Source organism: Cebidichthys violaceus, unplaced genomic scaffold (genome assembly GCF_023349555.1).
Source record: "Cebidichthys violaceus isolate CVI_PGR_0920_01 unplaced genomic scaffold, fCebVio1.0.p SCAF_51, whole genome shotgun sequence".
Lineage (NCBI taxonomy): Eukaryota > Metazoa > Chordata > Actinopteri > Perciformes > Stichaeidae > Cebidichthys > Cebidichthys violaceus.
Window position 1 is genome coordinate 1,347,946 of NW_027176717.1, and position 22,851 is coordinate 1,370,796.

Below are 22,851 nucleotides of genomic sequence, written 5' to 3' on the forward strand. Positions count from 1 at the left end.
CTAATATTACATTTCACTCTATATGTACATAGCTTTGAACAGCAAATGTGTTTCCCTTTATGGCATAAACTGAAAGAAAAATGCATTTTACATCATGTTCTTATTATTATTTTTATTTAAGTTATGTAATCACAAATAAGCAAGTGTTAACATGTACAACAGTGCTGCTTAAAATGTATGTATGAGTGTATGTATGCGTGTTATGAGGTGTATGGTGAGTGTGACTATAACTTTAATAATCAGCAGAATTGTGTGTGTCTGTCAATGAATGCGCATCATGAGCCATGGGAAGTGTCCGGTGCGCTGCATGCCGAAGGTACTGATGAAGAAGTTGAGGACTGTTGTGATGAAGACTATGATGGTTGTCACGTTGTTCAGGTAATCCAGACGTTTCTGCAGGGTGGAGGCATTCAGGTCCCGACGGCCTGTGACACACACACGCGCACACACACAGACACACTGAGAGAGACTTCTTTGGGCTTGGATGCGCTACATTTTGATTCAAGGTATATACATGCACAAACTAAAAAGCCACTGTACTTCCATCCTTTAAACGCTGACATCTTCACATGCACAGACACAGGCACACACTATCGCTTGGGACATTATTAAAATATGCACCTGTTGCTTTGCATTCACTATTTTCACTCCAGCTGACCAGTAACAGACACCCAATCAACCAATCTTCAGAAAAAAACAACAACACAATAAGCATAGCATAGGCTTCTGTTAAATCGCTACATTTATTCAGCTTTATGGAGCAGAATGTGTACGTACATATTAGAGGGATATGTCTTATTTATTACCCTGCTTTTTGTCTGGTATTGAACCTAAAAATAATTTTCTGTCAAACAAGTCTTTTTTAAAATAAATTATATAAAACAGAGGAATCACAAGTAAAGTGTAAAACCATTTGAAATACACATAATGTAACACATGCACAATTTTTGCACGAGCACGTTATTGCAGCAAATAAGATAATACATATTTACATAAATATTCAGTTGGTTAAAGTGAAAATATTTTAGTTGGATTACAGTGTGATGCACATTTCAAGAGCCTGAATAATAAATAAGATGAGATGTTTGAACATATGCAAATTGTATGTGAATTGACAATTTCAACTGTGAATCAGCATGTTTGAGTGTGTGCACAGATGAAATACACTGAGTGCATGTGTGTGTGTGTGTGTGTCAGAAGTGGAGTCGAGCCAGTAGCCAGCGGAAGAAGCCAGTCCTCTTGGATCCGAAGAAGCTGACGAAGAAGTTAATCACCGTGGTGGCGAAGATGACACCTGTGGCAAGGTTGTTCAGGTAGTCGAGCCGTTTCTGATTGGACACCACGTTCAGGTCCCTGCGGGCTACAACACACACACACACACACACACACACACACACACACACACACACACACACACACACACACACACGCAGACAGACACACAAACATACAATTTCAAACACTTCAAACACATCCACACACAGCCACACATTTGATGCATGCTTACTCACACATGAACTCAAAGTTGCGTACGTACAGTAATGTACCCATCAGTAAAATTCAGTCGCACGCCCTCCAGCCTCTGTCTACATTACGTGACATTTCGACCCTCGCTCTACAAAGACACATTACGGTAATAATGATGCTCTGGAGCAAAGAAAGAGTAAGTTAGTAGCAGACTTGGGATACACTGGTTTACTGTCAAAAACACTTTTTTATTTTAGGCGGATTTTGTTACCTTTGGAGAGAGACAGGCTGAATTTAGCCTTGATGCTGAATGCTGAAGCAAACGCAGTGTGAATGTGTGTATTAAGTGTAAAGGTGCGTCACACTACAGCAGTATACAGCATTATCTTTAGAAACATGCATGAATGGACACAAAATTAGAGCTGCCTCCTTATGTGTTTGATTTCAGAGTATCGTCGGTACTTCGGCACCAGCTGGTGTGACAGTATGACTTCAAATAACAATTCCACACAAGGCAACTTCAAACATGTACGTTAATGTTCAGTTTTTGCGAGTGGATGTACGTACGGTGCGTGAGCGTGTTATCTGTCATCAGCCTATAGAATGAAACGCTGAAGCAGCCAACCCAGAAGGCAGCTGCGCTGTGTGCCAAAGGCGGCTTTGATGATGTTGACGATGAGGGTGAGGAAGATTATGCCGGTGGTCAGATTGTTCAGGAAGTTTAGCAACCGCTGACAAGAGGGGAGGAGGGTCAGCTCACAACGAGCTGCACACACACACACACACACACACACACACACACACACACACACACACACATACATACATTACACACAGACAGAAACACACACACACACACACACACACACACACACACACACACACACACACACACACACACACACACACACACACACACACATCTATTTGGTCCCTTGGCCCAATCCATTCATCCTGTATAAAATCAGAGTACAGAAATACTGCAGTTGATTAGTACTTTAAGTAGAACAATAAGTCACATCGTTTCCGTGTGTGTGTGTGTGTGTGTGTGTGTACATGGTCTGGTCCTATGTTGAATGTGTTGAATAACCTTTCCCTACTTTCCTAATAAGTCTACATACTGGAATCATTGCCTACATCAGAAAAGTCAGAAATGCATCCTGGCAAAGAGGCCCGTGCGCTCCATCCCAAAGACCGAGATAAAGATGTTGCTGACGAAGATGAGGAAGATGATGACGGTTGTGGTGTTGTTCAGGCTGTTCAGGCGCTTCTGATTGGCCTCTTCGGTTATGTCTTGCCGAGCTGCAATAATGTACACACACACACACACACACCAAAAATAACAACAAAACAAAAATAACAAACTACGCAAAGTGCTCAGATAACTGTTCCAACACATGATTTTGCTTTCATCAGCCTTTTATATTCATAGCTCATGTTGCATAAAGAATGTATCATGGATGCTATAAACCGTTTTGTGCACTTCAACCTGCACCGAGTGTATCTTCACAACAAATCAGTAGTCTGTGTATTAGTGTGTTAATATGAGTGGTTAAGAACATGGAGGATGGATTTCTCATTTCTTTTAAGCCGACTAATGCTGCAATGTAATTGGCTCACCGATGATGATGATCAGGACTCCAGCCACTATCTGGAGAGCAAGGGAGAAGGAGATGAGTGTCAGGACGGCGGCGTAGTACCTGAGGAGGAGAGAGAGAAACGGTATGCAACATATTTTTATCAATAAATATTGTTTGAGGCAACAGTGAATGTGAGCTTAAACCCCGATGGAACCCCACAATCATTTCCAAATTAAATTTTTTCAAAGACAAAAAAATCTTTCTAATTCTTCTGAATTTGTAATGAGATCTAGGAGTTTGTCCTCTCCTTGGTCTCTCTTTGCCTCTCTCACACACACACACACACACACACACACACACACATACACACACACACTGTACCTGTATCCAGCTCCCTGTTCGATGACCGTCTTCATGTGTGTGATGTTAGCCAGGAACAGAGCGATGTCCAACATGCCCTCAGCCGCCGTCTTCTTGGTGGCGTACAGGTTCATGTTCAGATTAGAGGGTGAACCTACCTGAAACATACAGAGATCATATTACAGATTTCAAAGTGATCACACAATCTCCATGTCACTCTGCTGAAGTCTGACCAGGAGAGGGCAGCAGAGACCAAGAACACCACCGCAGGATCCTGCCAGGAAAAGCCTGATGAGATAAACTATGCTCATTGTTTTATTTATTCATCGCCCAACCAAATCCAAGCCATAGTAATAATAATAATAATTACACTCTACATACATTATTTTAATTACTTTTTTCATCTCACTATATTTAGTGTACTTCACTGTATTGCATGAGATAAGCGTGTCTCTTATTTTGACAGCTCAGAAACAGATTTGAAGTGATTTGAATGATGAAGAGTTGGACTTTGTTGCTCATCTGATATTTTTCCATATCAACTGTGTGTGTATGCATGTGCCTGTGTGTGTGTTAAAGGAAATATTGCTGTTTCCCCAACACAACTTTTGCCGAAAAGAGGTGGTGTTCAACATCTTTACATAAATCCTTTCTATGTCGGGGACCAAAACATTTTCTAGATCTAATTATCGCTCTGCTACAGTTCATGGATTGCAGACGCACATATTGGATCACTTAACACTGAGCTATAGATTAAAGCATTCTGCCTGTAAATGGATCATTTTACCAGAAGCTGTGTCAGTGTGCAGTTTGAAACAGTGCAGTCTGTTTTTTCTTTAGGCTCCACAGAAACAGAGACGTGTTGAGGGGAGACATATAGATCATGTAAAGCCAATCCCGTGGACACTGGGGACACATTGCACGTCATGACCTCACTCAGCTGTAATGTGCTTTTACTGCTCCAAAATAAACAGAACGTTGACGCTGTTCATGTAATTGTTCAAACCTGCAGCTCCTTCACGTGTGTTGCCTTTGTTTTTCATGTGGCACTTTGGCCCCGGTGTTGGAGCGACACTTCATACGGACTTCTTCATTTGAAGCATGCTGAGCCCCTTAATAGCCAACGCTGTGTTCGGTTCATTGTTTTTTGCTTTCAGCTGTTGTGACAACACTGTGCTAGATGTAAACAGTGTTCTCGTGAGCTGAGATCAGGTGGCTCGGTTTCTCCCTCGCACTTCGGGCAATCTTGCAGACAGAAACTTGGCAGGTGCACTTTTTTTGAAAAAAAAAACATTTTCCATTGACAGTGTTCAGATGAGGTCTATGTCTTATCAGAAGGGTGCCTCGAGTTCTGGAACGAGACGCTGATGTTGACGTTTTCACATGTAGGTTTTGGACTCTCCGAGAGCCACAAAACCAGAACCAAAACAAACCGGCCTTCCGCGTAAGAGGAAAAGTATGCTTTTTTTTTGTATTTTCGGATAACCTTGCGCTTTATCCAAATGTTTACTAATACCAGGGTTAGTTTTAAAGTTTGAATAAACGTGAAGGACAATTTACCCATCCTGATGCAGTGATCCCAACATGCTATATTTGTTTCTATATTTCATACAGCCTGTGTTACAGTACAGCTTGATCCAGACTGGGTTAATCTCCAAGAAAGTATGAGGCAATTCCTAGAACTGCAAGACTGTCAAAACACTATGAACACGTGTTCCGAGCCTCTTTGAATGTTTTGTGTGTGTGTGTGTGTGTGTGTGTGTGTGTGTGTGTGTGTGTGTGAGAGAGAGAGAGAGAGAGAGAGAGAGAGAGAGAGAGAGAGAGAGAGAGAGAGAGAGAGAGAGAGAGAGAGAGAGAGAGAGAGAGAGAGAGAGAGAGCTGGAAGGAAAAACAGAGAAAGACAGAGAGGGAAGTGAGGAAGTGAAAAAAGACTCAGATATGGAGACGGGGGAGAGAGTGAGAGAAAGAGTATGTATATATGTACTGGCCTGTTTCCATCTTTTCTCCTTTGGGGACTCATGTGGTCACAATTTATCAACATCAGCTTTGGGCAGGCTGCCAAAACACACACACACACACACACACACACACACACACACACACACACACACACACACACACACACACACACACACACACACACACACACACACATCACAATCAAAACATTGGAATGGCCTACATACAGTTTTACGGACCATGTGTGTTCACTTAGTTTAATGCCTCTCTAAATGTACTGCCTGTGCGTTTATCACGCTTAATGTGAACTTAACTGGATTTATGAAATTATTATTTTCCCCTTTGTGTCACGGGACAGAGAGGGATGGATCCTTGTTTACGGCACAAGAAGTGGCGAGGAGGGTTATGCACGTTTATCTTCAGAAGCTGTGAACTAGCAGTCGGCCTCAGGGGGGGAAGTCATGAAAAGTCCAGGGTCGACTACCTGGCTCAGCTTTTGCTTTTGAGGAATGAGAAAATTCTTAGCTCGTCTGTAAGGTAACCACCATTTACAACTTGTTTTGCTAACAATTCAACAGCTGCCTTCATTATGCGTTGAACAGATACAGTAGTGCCTCATTGTTCTGGGCCGACTGGACTTTGTCCCATCGTATGGTGTTCTGCAGATTTGGAGGTTCCTCTCTGAGGACTGATACTTAGCAGGAGTCAATAAAAACTACTGTACAATATGGTTTTCATTGCTTATTGCTTAAAAATACTAATGTCCACATGCAATAAAAGATGAAGTGGGAACATGAAGCTGCTACTCGACACCTGCAAAGAATTTCTGTAAGTGCGCTAGCATCATGCTGGGAATAATGAACATTACAGCCAACTGTTTTTGAATTGACCTCAGACTCATGACTGGAATCTGACCTACTAGTGAGACAAGGATACAAATAAAAATAAAACATTTATTCAAGACTCATGAATCAAAGTATGTGACACATTAAAGTTTTGATTTGATGATGGCAGTCAATGAAAAGTCATAAAATCACTACAATGTATCTCGAGGGCGACATGAATGAATGACCAAGCCATCCAATAGTGAGACAGACCGATACAGCTATCCCTAGAGCCACTAACTATGAGTAATAATAATAATGACAATAACAATAACAACAGCAATAATAATAATAATAATATCAAATGTAACTCCAGTACTGAGCTGAGTCCTCGATAGACAGAAGTTCTCTTTTATTCCCAGTGTATTTTGTGGACACATGGTATTTATAAAATTAAAGCCCGTAAAACTTCCATTCCTGAAATTCACTGATGCACAACCCAAAGCCCAGGACCATATCACGTAATCTACACACACCCACACCAGCTCTACACACACACTTAAAACACATACTTGAATGTGTTGCTCCACATGTTCAGATGTGCACATTTGTGCCGCCAATATGCACCAAAACAACTACAAGTCTTTACACATGTAATTGCACATAAACACAGAAATATACACCAGACCCCCCCCCCCCCCCCCCCCCGACCTCACAGGAAGTGCTCCTCCCCTGCACCCCTATTGGTTGCCATTATGGCCAATAGGAAGGGAGGGCCAACTAGGAGTGGAGCTCTGGTTTTCTTTTAATGTCTTATTTTTAATGTCCGTCTCTCCATTGTCTGTCTGTCTGTCTGTCTCAGTGCTCTCCTCTTTGACTGGGTTTCTTTGTGTTTCATCTGCGTTTTTCCAAAGCTCTCTCTGCCTGAAGGCATCGTCTTTCTGTTTGGTTTTATGTAACTGCCATTTAGGGTGAGGGAGCAGGAAGAAAGCAGAAAAGCAGATGAGGAGAAACAGATAGTGAACACAAAGAAGAGGAGTCAGCATGACGGGGGGGAAGAGAGGCAAGGGACAAAGACATGAGTTGTGTTTTCTCTTGCTGACTTGACTGGCAGTAGAACCGTGTCTGGCTTATTACTTATGTGAACCCTTTTGGCCTTAAACATGCCTGTGTTGTTGCCTAAAACTAGGAGCAGACAAGAGAGAATGAAGCTTCTCACTTCAGTAACTAAGATCCATGGTTTGCTGTGCAAATGCACAATGTCCATTTTCAAATCACAGATCAGTTGGTCGATCGCCCCTAACCATTTCATGATACAATTTATATTTTTTTGCAATGTTTTTATTTAAAATTTTTGTATAAATAGATTGCTTCTTTCTACAGTAGTTTTCATTGTTAATGGCATAAGGTTTGCATACACCGAACCTGTATTATTCAAACACGCCTGCTGTTACGAGAGGTCCTTGAGCATGCAGATGTTTCTGGACACTCAAAATATGTAATAATATTATATATAAAATATTGTAGGTTTGCTACAGCAGAATGCAAGATTAGCTGTGGACAGACATGAAGGTGCACACTCACGGACACACACATTGCCAGCAACCACATCATACTCCTAGCGGAGATAACCAATGTTTCCACTTCTTTTAGATTCATATTGAGGCTTTAATGATGAAAATAACCCTGGATTGAATTGACCACGGCGTTTCATGACAAATGAAAACCTTGAGTTGCTTTGTGTGTGTGTCTTTTTATTTATTAAGGCATATGCTGCATAATCTAATCTGATGATGATGATGCTGGTCGTCACGTTTTGGTTGTAAAATGTGTTTCCATGGTCACAATAAGTAAATAAACAAAAACCCAAAGACTGTCACATTACTGTGAGTCTCTCTAACAAACCTGATCCCTATTGTCATGACTAAGTGAACCCACATGTAATTTTATGTCCCCTATTTACTATCACATAAAGCATCACTTTGTTCTTGACCCCGCCTCCTGCTTTGATAAGCAGATAGAAAGGCTTAAAGAGAGACAGTATGTTCCCTCTCTTTACATCTTTTGTCTCTCCGATTGCTGATCCTCCCTCTGCCTGAGTGATGAGTGATGAGGAGTGTCACCCTCCTCCTCCTCCTGTTATCCAATGGAGGACGAGCCGTTGCACAGCAGGATGGACGCCTCAGAAATTGCTGGGCAGGATGTACAAAAAAATCCATGTGTGTGTGTGTGTGTGTGTGTGTGTGTGTGTGTGTGTGTGTGTGTGTGTGTGTGTGTGTGAGAGAGAGAGAGAGAGAGAGAGAGAGAGAGAGAGAGAGAGAGAGAGAGAGAGAGAGAGAGAGAGAGCGAGAGCGAGAGCGAGAGCGAAAGACCCAATTTAAAGTCCGGGTAAAGCAAATATGAATATGTGTTCTGAGTTTTTGCAGAATGTTAACGCACATGCCAGAGACTTTTGCCGGTCGAGTCAGCTAACTTCCGTGTAGCCCTACGCTAACTTGAATGGGGATAAAATAATGAAATTGTGCGTCTCTTCTTGACTTTCCAAATGTTTTTTGACAGAATTCAAGAATTAATGATAGTGAAACGAATCATCATAAGGAGGAGCATATACCTAAGCACAAGTTTAACTAACTTGGTTGTGATTGACCAGTGAGCCCAGTCCTGAAACATGAACGCAGCACGTTCTCATGTGAATGACAGGCACACTGAGAGGCCTGGTAAAAAACAAATTTTTTAACGGCCCTCCGACGTGGCAGCCGCACCGGGATTTTAAGCTGCTAGCTTGCAAACTGTACGCTGTGGTAAGTAACTGTTGTAACTTGCGACCGAGCAGCAGAACCACTGATGCTATGTGCTCCAGTTTGTTTTAATCACAGGAGGGGTTAGGGCCAAGAAAGGCTCCAGTGCATCATCAAGCCATGAAGCCTTCCCAAAAAATTGTGAACACAAAAATTCAGTTCTATATTTGTCAGTCTTTCCATGTGTTTTCAGCAATTATTTTCTGACATGTATAATGTGTTTAGAAATAAATCTCAGATTTGACTTTACCCAGAGGCCATTTAGTATGGTCTTTGTTTGAGAGACTTAACAGTTATGATGTTTTCTGCTACTTGTACTTTACTTGTATATCCGGTTTATGCTTCTTTGAAGTTCTACTGCACTACATTGCAGAAGGAAATGTTATGATTTTTACTTACATACAAAACACATAATCAGTTTGTAAAACATAATTCATTGTCACAGTTTAAACTCCATGATAATATATAAAGTAGTTAAAAAAATACCTCCAACTTGACCAGCTACATTAAAATCCATTTTTCCCATTTATGCATCAGTGATAATAATCCAATTTATAACAACATGACTCTGAAAAGGGGACATTCTGATACATTATGAGTACTTTTACTTTCGTGTGTGTGTTTGTAAGAGATAGACGCATTGGGAAAAGGAACAAACTTACTCAACCACAATAATCTTTGACCTTTGACCTCCCATCCACAGACCCGAACACAGTGTCACCCACAAGCATGGAAAATGTGAACAACGATTTAACATGACACATTTGATGACCATTTCACCACATGAGTGTGCATTTGTGTTTTTGTTAGCGTGTGTGTGTGTGTGTGTGTGTTTGTGTGTGTTTGTGTGTGTCTGCATTTGAACTTCCACCTGCTGTCTGTGAGTAAGAGAGAAGAAGTAGCAGTGATCTAATATCAGTTGACTCTGCGTTCCTGACCAGGAACACATGGAGAAATATGATTCCACCAGCTGGCCCTTCCGGCCCTGCAGGGCGTCCGATGGAAACCTTACAAAGGGTCGCATATTCAACTGGCAGATTTTTCAAATATGATATTATAATGTTTATATATTTTTTCTTGCTATATTAACTTTGATTTCTTTCATTACAACCTGGGTCTTATTTTTGTAGCCACACTGATTAAGATGATTTAGACTATTTGGCTTGTTTTCAATCTGTCTCACTAATCGTGTTTGTTGCCTTGTCGGACTTTGAAGTTACAGTGACCAATAAAAATGATCTTTTTACAGAAAAGGTAACTCCTTGATTAAAACATATATTTAGGCCTTGTGTTAAAATATTAAAAATGAATTAATTGGCATCTGTCTGTAGCGTGACAGAAAACTTTGACAATAGCTACAAGTGCAGGTTATGTGTAGTTGTGTATGTGAATGTGTGTGTAAGAAGAGCCCATAAACACCTGGTTCACCTCTGACGTCATCCATGCTGGAAGAGTCTGTTGCATAAGAGATTTTCATGTGTTGTGTACTGTTATAGCATCCTTTGGCATGCTAAACACCCTTGAAAAAATGTACACCATCGGTACGTTCTGCCATGGCAACATCGCGGAACACGCACATAAACAGGTACGTTCCTGTTGTTTTAGAGGCCGCTGTCTCTGAGGTTGACGCTTCAGTGAACTTCAGCATTGACAAGCAGGAACAATAAGTATGCACAGCCTTAGTTACCACATGGCTTCCGAGAAAATTTAAATCTCTTGAATGTACAGCTCAGTCATATGGGGCTGATTATAATGACAGAGGGTTTAAACTAACGAATACTGCTTCTCTTCATGCTTCAATTTCAAGGCAATCGTGCAAACCTGATATTCTTCCAACATGAACATAAGAGTGCACTTATGCTGCCGATTACTGCACATAACACACAACAAAGAATTGGTACTGCAGCTTAGTTTAGCAAACGTGCCGCAACTGCTTTTCACACGCATCAAAGGTTTCTCGGTTAAGTATCTCATTCAACCATATTCTGCATTCTCTTAACTTTATCCACGACAGACGCAAGCACACATTGACATGTCCAAAGCAGAATGTGTGTGCCTGCAGCTGATTTTATTGTCATGCACATAAAATCAAGTTCACACGCTTTTAAACGTGATTTCGAGTTCAAAAAGTAAAATTTCACCATTGGCTTTTGACCGGTAATTCGGAAAAATGAAGCACTCAACAAAAAAAAAAATGTTAAATGGGAAGAAAAAAGGGACAAACCTTAGAAAGAGACTTTTCAAGAATGGACGTAAATGTAATATACGTTGTATATAAAATGGTACCACTGAAATTTTGGTATTGCTTTCAAGGCCTGAATGCCATTGTCCGGTCATTGGTCCTGTTTAAATACTCTGTGTGTAGCTTAGCTAAACACTTCTCGGACCAATCTCTTTGCTAAATGCACAGACAAAATATTGATCTTCTCATTTAACTTCCAGTAACTTAACAAAGAAGCCTATCTCCTAAAATGTACTCCTTTAAGTTTAAAATCCTTTCTTTTTTTTAAGAAAATAGTCTGAAATAGTTTGTTGTTGTTATTTCTTGGAGCTGTTTGACATTCTGTTAATTACCACTGGATGCCCATTCCTTCCAACTAGTCACATGCGCACACACACACACACACACACACACACACACACACACACACACACACACAGACACATACCCACATACAGTTACTTCACACAATGGCTTGTAAAAAGACCTCGGCCCCCTCCAGGAAGATTTGTGGAGTTGTAAAAATATACTCGTGATTGTTAAGTGTTTGCTTTAAGTTTTTATTGCAGGGAGGGCATGTTTGGAAGGTTGAATAGTCTTTGTGGACAAAGACGGTAGCAATATCTGGAATTCCTTGTGTTGTTTTGTGGTGTTTAAGAGGGACATAAATACTGTAATTGAGCTGTTATTTAAAAAATGATTAATGCCAATAATGTTTCAGTAATAAATCAGACTTAATCATAATGTTACAATGTCATGCTGTTAGGAGAACAGTGAGTTGCTCAACGACCCCTCAGGGGCTCAGATGTTTGCTCCTGTGGGAGCTGGTTGCAGACCTTCCCTCTGAAGGAATGTTGTCTTTAAAGCAGCAGCACACGCGTCATTTCAAAGGGAAACACTGCATGAAACAAGGTTGTGATCGTGAGATAGTTCAAACGTTTCACAGGGAAAAAAAGGCTCGGAATATTCCTAGAACAGTTTCCTAGAAGTCTTCACAGCAACGCTACAGCGCTGCATTTTACCAGGATGACAAAGGACAAACATACTTTACAGTTAAAAGTTTGAAATTGCAGCAGAATATGTTGTTGTTGTTTGTTTTTATGGGGCAACTTTTAGATGATATTCCATGCATAGAGAAGATGGGAAATTGGATTGTTTAACTGTGGTTACCTGACACACGGCATCTCACATAATATTATGATCGTCATATCAAAATGTCACTGTTACTCATTTTGTGTGAATGTGTGTGAAAAACAGCAACAAACTTGGTAAATAGTTAAATAATGAGTCATGTAAGCCTTAAAGTAGAGCGTGACAACCACTGTGATTACACAACGTGTCCTAACAGTGTTTGTGGTTTTGACGTAATTATCATTCATTGATCCAAAAAGTCAGTTTGCCACAATATGAGTGTGAGTGCTCTGTATTCAAAACAAACACAGCCAGAGGAGTGTGGGAGGGGCACACTGCTGCAGAATGCGTGTCTACTTAGTGTATACTGTACTGTAAATAGCTGTCCAGTGCTGTGCATGTGTCTGTGTTTTGGAGTTGTGGGCTGAGGTGCGGTGCGAATAGGTCTAATGAAAGAACAGTATATCTTTCACCGGTGTCGTTTTTTTTTTATCCACAGATGAGCCAAAGCCTCTTTGGAGTTTAACCCTCCCCTCCCTTCCTCAGGCACTCAAGCTTTCAGGCCTTGGCCATGTGCGATATCGCAGGCCATTCCTCCTGGAGGCTTCCTGGCTTTAATGGCTCGGCCTTCATCACCATCCAGAGCACACACACACACACACACACACACACACACACACACACACACACACACACACACACACACACACACACACACACTTCCTTCCTCTGTGTTTGTGTGCATGTGGGCATTACCCACTTCCCGAGTTCCAAGAATGCTGCTGTTTTTGTGCCAAAGCTGCATCCCAAATCTTTAAACATTTACAGAGACAGACAGATATAGACACTGCCTGGGGTTGAAAACGTGGAGAAAAAAACAACAAAAAAACAACCTTAAAAATGAAACACTGTGGAAAGATGTTGTGTCTGTATTAGCAACAGATGCATTCTACAGAATAATTTATGGGTCTTTTATCAGATTTTCAAAACATCAACTGTGAGTTCTGGAGACACTTGAGGATTGTCTGCCACTTAGGGGAACTATAACAATATTGTAAACGCCTTATATCGGTCATAAAGGTTCAAATGCACACCAGATAACTGCGTGTTTGCAGAGTCAAATACATTTCCAGTGACAAGTATTGATGTCTGAGAAAGCCTGAGAAAATGACTCAGACTGAACGCAATCTCAGCTTGGGCTTGGAGATTCACACGTATAAGAGAAAGGCAGCATTACAAACTGTTTGAAATACTTCATTCCAGTAAAATAATGTGCATACAGATAAATGGCAAAGGTGTTTGTTAGGGAATAGATGTTTAAAGTAACCAACCCAGCCTTTAGAGACCATCGTTAAAACTCTGATGGTATGAGCTTGAACAAAAGACGTTCGGGGCGTGTTTTTCCTCTTCTGCTAAACATGAATGGTAGTCAATGAAGTCGTCAGTTTCACATTTCCGTCCCTGCCAGCGCTTTGTTTACTCGAGATGTGGCAGGTGGAAATCTACCGAAGCCAAAGGTTTTACAGGTGTAACGCACGCCTAGGTACACAACAGTCACCTGCACCTGGTATGCCGGTTCTACCAGTCAGCTATGACCAACCGTGCAGTGAGGTCATAGCCTCGTTCTCTCTGCGTATACGTACATACATACTGAACATGCACATGAACCCATCACATGAACATAAGCTCATAGATGTGTGTGCACGAGGGTAACAGATAGCAGCGAGGACATAGAAAATGCATGTTTTATCTTAATTTGTCAGTGAGGCAACAGGAGTTTGCATGACACGAGTAAGTAATGTATGACAAGCTGTATGTAGATATGTGAAAGGTACTGCGTAACTGTGTGCATGAATCAACATTTGCACACACACACACACACTTCCTAATCCCAAGACGTACCTGCACATAACATGCCGTGATGTTGCAACTGTCCACGTTGTTCATTAAACATTCTTATGTCACTTACACACACATGCACGCAGTCCATTGTCCCATTTTGCACACATACAATACAACACTCATGTGCGACTACTGCAATTCAGTAGCCTATGTACACCCACAGGGAAGTTAATTTACTACAGTAATACAAACCGTGATGATATGCTTCACTGTAATAACTGTATGACCAATATGGTGGTATCAGATTACATACTGTAATCACAGTGAAGAACTTGTTTTAGACAACTGTTATCAGCACATGTGTGCTCAAAGAAAGAAAGAAAACTGGAGAAAATCACTGTCTAGCTGCCTAGTAACCACAAGAGTTATTATTGCTGTGGCAATGTGGTAATGATCCACATGGATCTAAGACCTCCCTGATCAAAGCTACTTCAACAGCCACTCGTGTAATTTCAGATAACCACAAACTGTACCACTGTTGGAGATTAAAGTATTTAATCGTTATGATGAAAGTTTTTCCACTGAGACAAACCTCTCAACGTCTGGTGCCAAGTCTGCTTTCACAAACATACAGTAGATGCACATCCTAACTATCAATTTAGATAAACTCATTTTAGTTTTAAGCTACCGTCAGGCAGCAGAGTAATAGCCATTGCATAGCTAACAAATAGATGAAGGTTAATGACGCAGTGCCAATCTGAAATTTGGGACAGAAAATCCTATATGCCATCTTAGTTTAGCGTGTCACCATGCCAACAAAGTGCAGATGGGGTTGATGGGAATGTCATATGTTTTTATACATATTAGACATAATCAATTTTGACCTGATGATGGCCCTAAATGAAAAGTCAGGGGGTCAAAGTTATTACAATTCATCCTCTGGGGACCATGAATGTCTGAAACCAAATTTCTCTGCAATCCATCTGAGATATTTCCATACATAAACATTTCAACCTGCTGGTAGAACTAGAGGAAAAGCCAGGGGATCATAAAGTCACTGCATCCTCTGGGGACCTTGAATATCCGTGGCAATCCATCCAATAGTTGAAATATTTCCCTCTGAAACATACAGTAACTTACAGCTGGCACGTGAGGAAAGGATATTAATCTTTCTTCATCAATCTATAGATACAATATATATAAAACAGATATCAACTTAGAATATAATTCTGATATAATGTATTCTATTCTTATTTTTAATAGTAGCCAGTGACAGATGTGTGTGTGTGTGTATGTGTGTGTATGTGTGTGTGTGTGTGTGTGTGTGTGTGTATGGCTCAGAAGAGGTGAATGACTATTTGTCTAAGAGAAGTTATTGCTGTTTATTTTCACCGACTAGGTCAGAGGGTACACATATATTCCAGCAACACACACTCACACAAACACAGAAGCACAAACACAAATGTGATATATCAGTGAAGGTGGCTTGACCTCAGACAGGACATTTGTTTTGGTCCCCAGAGGCTCCTAAAGATGATGTAGATGTTTGCACAGAGCAGGCTTATTTAGACAAAATAAAAAAGCTGTGAAACATTTTATGTGTCCGGTCATGGGGACGTTTTAAAACACAAGATGGAGATTAGAGCTACATGCTTGTTAAAGTAGTAGCCATAGCATATAGCAGGGTTGAGTTTAAAATGGAGATGCTAATAACTAATTAGCAACTTCATGGACACGGCCATGGTAACATTTCTTTAACGTGCCGATCTTTTCCCTGCCTTTTTAGAATAAAAACAAGCATGACTTGGTAAACAATTTTATGGTAGAATATCTGCAAAATGTGTGTGTAAATATGCAATGATTTTCAAATCAATTAAACACTAATGACAGTAGAAAGTGTATTCCCTTCACGAAATGTCGATGCCTTCGGAGTTTCACACAGAGCACAATTAATAACAGAGAGCTTTTGTTCCACTTCTAGCGTGATCTCATTGTGTGTAAATCAACAATAGTCCCATGAGCACCGCAGGCACCGGGGGACATCAGCGACGGAGACTGGATGAGGTCAGACAGAACCTCACCCACCTCCCACTCTCGTTCTTCCCCCCTCCATCTCTCCTGCCCTGCTCAAACTTTGTTTCCCCTTTAACACATTTAAAATCACAGATGACCTCACACAGCTACACCATTCTATTGCATTGACTGAAATACAATGGTTGAACGCGTTACACAAAGCTTGAAGTGATGCTGCTACGGTCCTTGACCCCTTGCACACACAGACATACGGCCACACAAGCCACATATTTACATGTTCACAAACATACACTGCACATGTGTCAGCTGGACAGTTCATACTCTGTAAACCCACAAGCAAGCCTAACCAGAAACATAAACAGAAGGACACACACATACATCCACTCCATACTGGCCAGCAGCCCGCTGCATAGCAACACATTTTATCAACAAAACACATGAGGTCAGATTCTGTGTGTGTGTGTGTGTGTGTGTGTGTGTGTGTAGCCCAATTACCGTATTTTTCTTAATTTCTACAAGTTAAGAAATGAGAAGATTGATATCAATGTTGCATCCGAGCATTAACCTCTTAACACAGACTGTATGCATTGTACCCCCACCACACACAGCCTCTAAAGCATTGTACATGTGTATTACTAGTTCTGTGCGTTTGCCTTCCCACAGATGTGTGGCTGTGTCTCTATATGTGTTTGGCTTTGATCCAAGCACAGCACACGGCGCTCTAGACCTCTATGCTTTACAGATTTGAAGGAAGTGTATGGCACCTCAAACCATGCGCAGTTGATAGGCAACACACAATGCTCTGAAAATAAATGCATCTTTACGATTTCTAAGAAAAAACATTTAAGAGCTACATGCGTTTTTATGAGCAGGGTGAGTATAAAAAAACCATAAGAAAAGTCTGTGAATAGAGTGAACTTGGATTTGTAAGTCTAGTGTGCATTTTTGGGATTATGTGTGTGCGTGCGTGCGTGCGTGCGTGCGTGCGTGCGTGCGTGCGTGCGTGCGTGCGCGCGTGAGAGAGAGTTAGCGTTGTGAGTTATAGCGTCCCAGCAGGGGAGCCTCGGCACTGGAGAGGGGGTTTCCTGTTCTTTCTTGGCACATACGACTGGAACAAGTGGATGAGGAACAAAAGTGTGTCACAGCACTCTTGGCCTAACGCTGCAGCCAGTGATTTATTTCATGAGCAATAAATGAGCTCGAGGTTTTTAGGATAATCTTTTAGTTTGTTTGACAAATAATGTCTTAAGGAAGTGTATCATGCAGAGTCTTTTTACTTAGAAATATCATTCAAGGAGACGTTGGAATCGATATTTTAAATCCTGCTCAAGTGGAAGTGAAGAAGCAGACTTGAGCTTTATATCTGCTGTGTTTCACTCTGTGACACAATAATTGTGGGTTTGTGAAAGAGAGAGAGCAGAGACAGAGAGACTGGTGTGTGTGTGTGTGTGTGTGTGTGTGTGTGTGTGTGTGTGTGATAGTCAAATTGTTTGTATCTGGTGGGATATAAAGTTTTGTCTGGTATCACTTGTCATGGCTTTTTTTGCACACGCTCAAAAGCTTCTAAAAGTCTTTTCACGTTTCAGCACACGCATGCACACAAACGGCAGCCAACTGGGCTCTATTCCCGTAAAAAAGCTGTTTCAGATTCAGACCGAGTCGGCTGTCATTTCCCCCCAAAAATGAAAAGAAAACACACACACTTCCCCCATGAGGCCAGAAAGAATGACAGTCAAGAAGACAAGAAACGGGGAAAGAATAGAAAGAACATAAAAAAGTAGAAAGAAAGATATAAAATAACGTACATTGACCGTAAAACAACTTCTGACTTGGTCATATACTAGAACATGATCTTAAAAATTATAGTTTTGCAAAACACTCTCACCTCAATGTCCACTTACAGACTTTTACCAAAGCTTTCAACCGGATCACAAAGTCTTCATCAGGTTGAAAAGCTGCACAACAGCAACTGACAAACTACAAGATTAACTTTCTTACCTTTAAGCCAAAGGGGACACGAAGTCCTTTAAGTACTATGACATCGAAATACCTACAGAGCTCAACAGACCCATCTCCATAACAGCTGAGGAAACTCCATAAGCCAAGTTATCTGGATATTGGATACGACAGTACAACGTATACTCACACAACACATGTTCTTTTTCTGGCCAAACATATAAGACTGAAACATGTATACTACAGTTTCGACATATGCAGCAATTATTGCATCACAAGCCTATTACACAACAAGCCATTTAAAAATGAGGCTCAGCGGAGTGTAGGATGAAGGTTCCCAGAATCACACACACAAACACACACACACACACACACAGACACACAGACTTTCTCGTACTTCACAGCCACACTCAGAATGTGGCATCTGCCATGTAGGGGCCAAGAAGATGTTACACAGGCACACACACACACACACACACACACACACACACACACACACACACACACACACACACACACACACACACACACACACACACACACACACACACAAACACAGATAACGTCAAAGAGAGGCAGCAATGTATTCTGGGAGGTGAGAGAAGTGGGAAGAAGATGAGAGGGACCATGGTCATGGAGAGACACACAGCAGCAGACACTAAATGGTGGATAAAAGAAAAACTATTGCAGTAAACAAGTTGTTATTCAGAGGAAAGATACAGGCGGAACAATTATTACAGTTGTCACAACTGTTATTATGACACATGTAGACATATTATCTTGATCATCATTCGTTAATATGATTATTATCATTGTTGGCATGAGTGAGTGCATAGAAAACCTACACAAAATCTGTGTCTGTGATATTCTTTTTGTCAACAAAACCAGTGTAAACCAACAGTGACCTGACTTGATGTTGCCAGGTACTGTCTATGCATTGAAATGTTGATATAGCTTATTTCTCTGTGCCATAGAGCTCCATTGTTGTCCAAAAACAAATAACCAATGAGCCACATTATTGCACAAAGGTAACCCACACAAGATCTTGTATGGAGGAAATGAGTTGAAAGGTCACTGAACTTCTGAAGCCATGATCACAGCTGGGCGTCGTCAGGTGTGTTGTAAAGTGTGTGAAAAGAACACGTTGTCTCCACTAGTTGGCAGCCAAGCTTGACTGTTTGCCAGGGACTCCTTAACAGATGCTTCATGTTCCAGGGGATACACATTAAATGGTGACCTCTTACACAAGAGGATCGTCTTCATTGTCTGCCTTCAGGCTACTTCACTTTATTGATTATCAGAAACACACTTCAGATAAGAGTTCTCTTTTAAAGCACCATTTAACCACCGAGAAACCTCCTTCCTCCCTGACCATCCTCTGTCTTTGTGTCATGGCTTCCATGCTTGGAGAGGCTGTGTGATTCCTATTAATTCTGTGTCACCGCTCCGCGCCCTGTTGCTGTGCTCTATACATAGAGAGTGACTTAGAGGTGTAAAGCCTTCGCACCATAGAAATAGATTCATCATGGCAGCTTCGCGCAGGCGCTGCTTGAAAAAACCCCTCATAAATCCAATTTCACCAAATTACACGATTTCCTTTGTACTTGATTTGAAAGATATGCTGAGGGCATTATGTCTGGATGTTGAGAAGATGTCTTGAAGTCAGAGTTTGAGAAACGCATTAGAAGTACAAGTGAAAAACCACCATCATCAAACTGTAAAGTCTGTGTGACATATGACAAGTGGGACTGGGTATCATTTAAAAAGGATACAATGATATATATATATATATATACACACAGTATACATGACCCTTCTTCTCACTTGATTTATTACCTGACTTTATGTTCACCAGTGATTATGTTGTAATATCAGTGTCAGGCTTCAGATTGTAAGGAAAAACCATGTATTTACAGTATATGGCTGGTATTCTTACACAGTCACTGGTTCTTACGCTAACATACTGCACCACTATACCTGCTGCATCTTAAACTATAAGTACAGGGGCAAGCCAGCTATCCATCTGTCTGTAGAAACAACATGGCAACGATTTATGTGCAATGTAAGTGATGATAGCATCAATCAGGCACACATACTAACCGCTAGCGTCATCTGGCACTGACAGACAGGATGTATATCATGCTGTGAGAGTGGTTTCTTAAACACACGTGCACATGCTTGCTGTCATTTCCGCTTTTTTGGGGATCACACATTTCTTTCTGCTAACATATAATTAAGGAAACAGGGTTGAAATAGTTGTGGCTAGGATTTGGCGTCCGTGACCGTAAAACATTTACATTTTGAGTCACGTGATAGAGCATTACTGTCACAGCTATAGCGGCTGATGGTGACCCAATGGTGCTACACGCCGTCAGCTGTTAATCTGTGATATATATGGCGTTGTAGGCTTCTGCCAACAGTTGTGGTGGTCTTTATCATCATTAACGATCCATGTTATCCATGATTTTTAGTTTTTGCTAATTGCTGCTAAAACAGACAGCAGCTACTGTAACAGTTGTCTGTAGTCACCGTAATCACTGTGACAAATTATCCCCGACATTACATAGAATCTGCATTTTCATAAATGATCATTTTGTTGAAGGTCTCACTGACGTGCAAACGTGATTCACAAGAGGGAAATTCAGGGATTGAAAGTCACCGTGTGTTTGTGTGTTCTGTTAAATGAGTGAACAGAAGCAGCATTCATGAGACGTACATTTGGACGTGGTTAGTGAGAAGCAACCTTATTTTTGCAGCTGAATAAATTCATACTGCTGCTGCAACTGTCATCCTGGAAAGTAAAATTACAGATCTTGCCACAAGATCTAAAAAATTGAGACAATGTGAAGAAAAGTTTTCTTTTTGGTTTAGGCTTCATTTCAGCCACAATCCTTTAAAACACTGTGATTATGTATATTTAGTGTGGATGGCCCTGAAGTGAATGTGACTTTAACATAATACATAACTGCATCCACTAAGCTACACGCACACACACACACACACACACACACACACACACACACACACACACACACACACACATACACACATACTTACTCTTGAGTAATAGCACTTTGTTTACTGGAGGCTGTGTAGCTAAATATACCAGTAACTGACAGCCCTGCTGGTTGATGGGCAGAAACACTGCTGGCCCTGACACTGATACAGAAGATGAATCGCAACAGACACCAGGGAGGGTGTGTGTGTGTGTGTGTGTGTGTGTGTGTGTGTGTGTGTGTGTGTGTGTGTGTTAGAGAGGCAGTCAGAGGATTATTTGAAGAAAGAAAATAGTGCAATACTGTTTTAAAAACTAAAAAAAAAACTTTAAAAAAGAAGCATCTTCTCAAAACCCCAACCCTACCTTGACCTCTTCTTCTTGGCATTAGTGAGTCCCTGTTCTGTTGACCACTGGCTGCATTAGAGGACTTTATTAGTCTTTGCACCTAGACCCTAATTGGTATTTGATGGATGTTGCGATCGTAACTTGGTCTCAGAATAGAGTACGGACACTCGGCCGAACCCAGAGAGCCGCACAGCAACCCTCTGATCATCAGCTCTCACATAGGCAGGACATACCGCAGCTCTGTGGCAAAGCTAAGACAGGAGCAGCAATTCAGAATCATGGATAGGCCAGGACTGTGAGGAAGGGAGATGAAAGAGCGAAGGGAAGAGGGGAGAAACAGAAAGGAAGAGAGGGCGGTAGGAGAGGCCATTGCTAAACAGACAGAAAGATGCATCTGTATTACGACGTCAATCACATCGGTCTTTGTCTCTACCGGTCTCTCTCTCTCTCTTTTTTCACACAGTTTTCTCTCTGTTTTCGGGTGCACTAACCTGCAGAGGGCCGCTGGCTGGCATGGTGGATCTCAGCGACGTCAGGTCGATGTCTCGGCCCTGCTCCCCTCTCTCTGTCTTCCCAAGTCCCTGCATAATAAGGCCCGAAGCGAGTAAGCAACCAAACACACATGCACACACACACTTGCACACTCGAGTGTTACCCCCACAGTGGTGAAAATGCTAATGCAAGGATGGCAGTGGTCGTTATGAAAGGAAGTGACCCTGGACGCCAGGCACCAAGCACCAGGCAAGGCCAGGGAGGACAGCCGAGGGGACAAACAAACGGCTTATTCACCCCATCCTGGTCTCTCTCTCTCTCTCTCTCTCTCTCTCTCTCTCTCTCTCTCTCTCTCTCTCTCTCTCTCTCTCTCTCTCTCTCTCTCTCTCTCTCTCTCTCTCCAGCCAGTCTTTTTCTCCCACTATTCTCCACCTCCACCGAATCTAGGTTGTAAAAAATGCAGGAATACAAAATTAACCATCACACTGAAAACCAGGCAAATATTGTCCGAGTGTTAGCGTGTTACCACATTTAAAGTTGGTCTTGTTCCTGTCTATGACTCAATATGAATGACCAAACTGATGCACACCGACTTGTGTCTATTTGTGCTATGTTTGTTCAACAAAAACAGTCTGCTGTATTTCTGTTAAGTTAACTGAGGTCAAGCGTCTTCTTGTGAAAGCACTGAGGCTCCACTGTCGGGAGTTTACGGCTCTCTGAAACAGGGAACCCCAGGCTCTGTAACAGGGACCCAAAGGTGCCATGTGCATAGGAGACTGGCCAAAGTTATTTCAGGAGTGTTGGATACGGATATCTCAGAACCTGGACAAATAAAGTCAAAACT

At 41.5% G+C, this 22,851-nt stretch overlaps 1 protein-coding gene across 8 annotated transcripts; it reads right to left on the reverse strand.

The window, feature by feature from the left end:
• Positions 1-97: 97 nt before the first annotated feature.
• LOC137888114 (ninjurin-2-like) lies at positions 98-22,276 on the reverse strand. Of its 8 annotated transcripts, XR_011105116.1 has the most exons (6): positions 22,007-22,276; positions 3,429-3,565; positions 3,088-3,167; positions 1,275-1,360; positions 622-684; positions 341-425 (listed from the first exon to the last, which is right to left on the reverse strand). XR_011105116.1 is itself a non-coding variant. In XM_068731432.1 (5 exons), exons 1-5 carry the CDS (start codon positions 22,100-22,102, stop codon positions 411-413), a joined length of 414 nt encoding a protein of 137 aa, XP_068587533.1. In that variant the 5' UTR covers positions 22,103-22,276; the 3' UTR covers positions 314-410. The 8 variants fall into 8 exon arrangements, 7 of the variants coding, with proteins under 7 accessions (XP_068587530.1, XP_068587533.1, XP_068587534.1 ...); XM_068731432.1 differs by lacking the exon at positions 622-684 and having other exon boundaries at positions 314-425; XM_068731433.1 differs by lacking the exon at positions 341-425 and having other exon boundaries at positions 438-684.
• Between the last annotated feature and the right edge of the window lie 575 nt (positions 22,277-22,851).

Bases quoted from the DNA above. Each gene is read 5' to 3' on its own strand.
- LOC137888114 (XM_068731426.1), bottom strand. From the start codon at position 22,102: ATGCAGGGACTTGGGAAGACAGAGAGAGGGGAGCAGGGCCGAGACATC. The intron at 3,566-22,006 runs GTTAGTGCACCC...TGTATGTTTCAG, and splicing joins CAGCCAGCGGCCCTCTGCAG to GTAGGTTCACCCTCTAATCT. The intron at 2,234-3,087 runs GTGAGCCAATTA...GTGTGTGTGCAG, and splicing joins AGTCCTGATCATCATCATCG to CTCGTTGTGAGCTGACCCTC.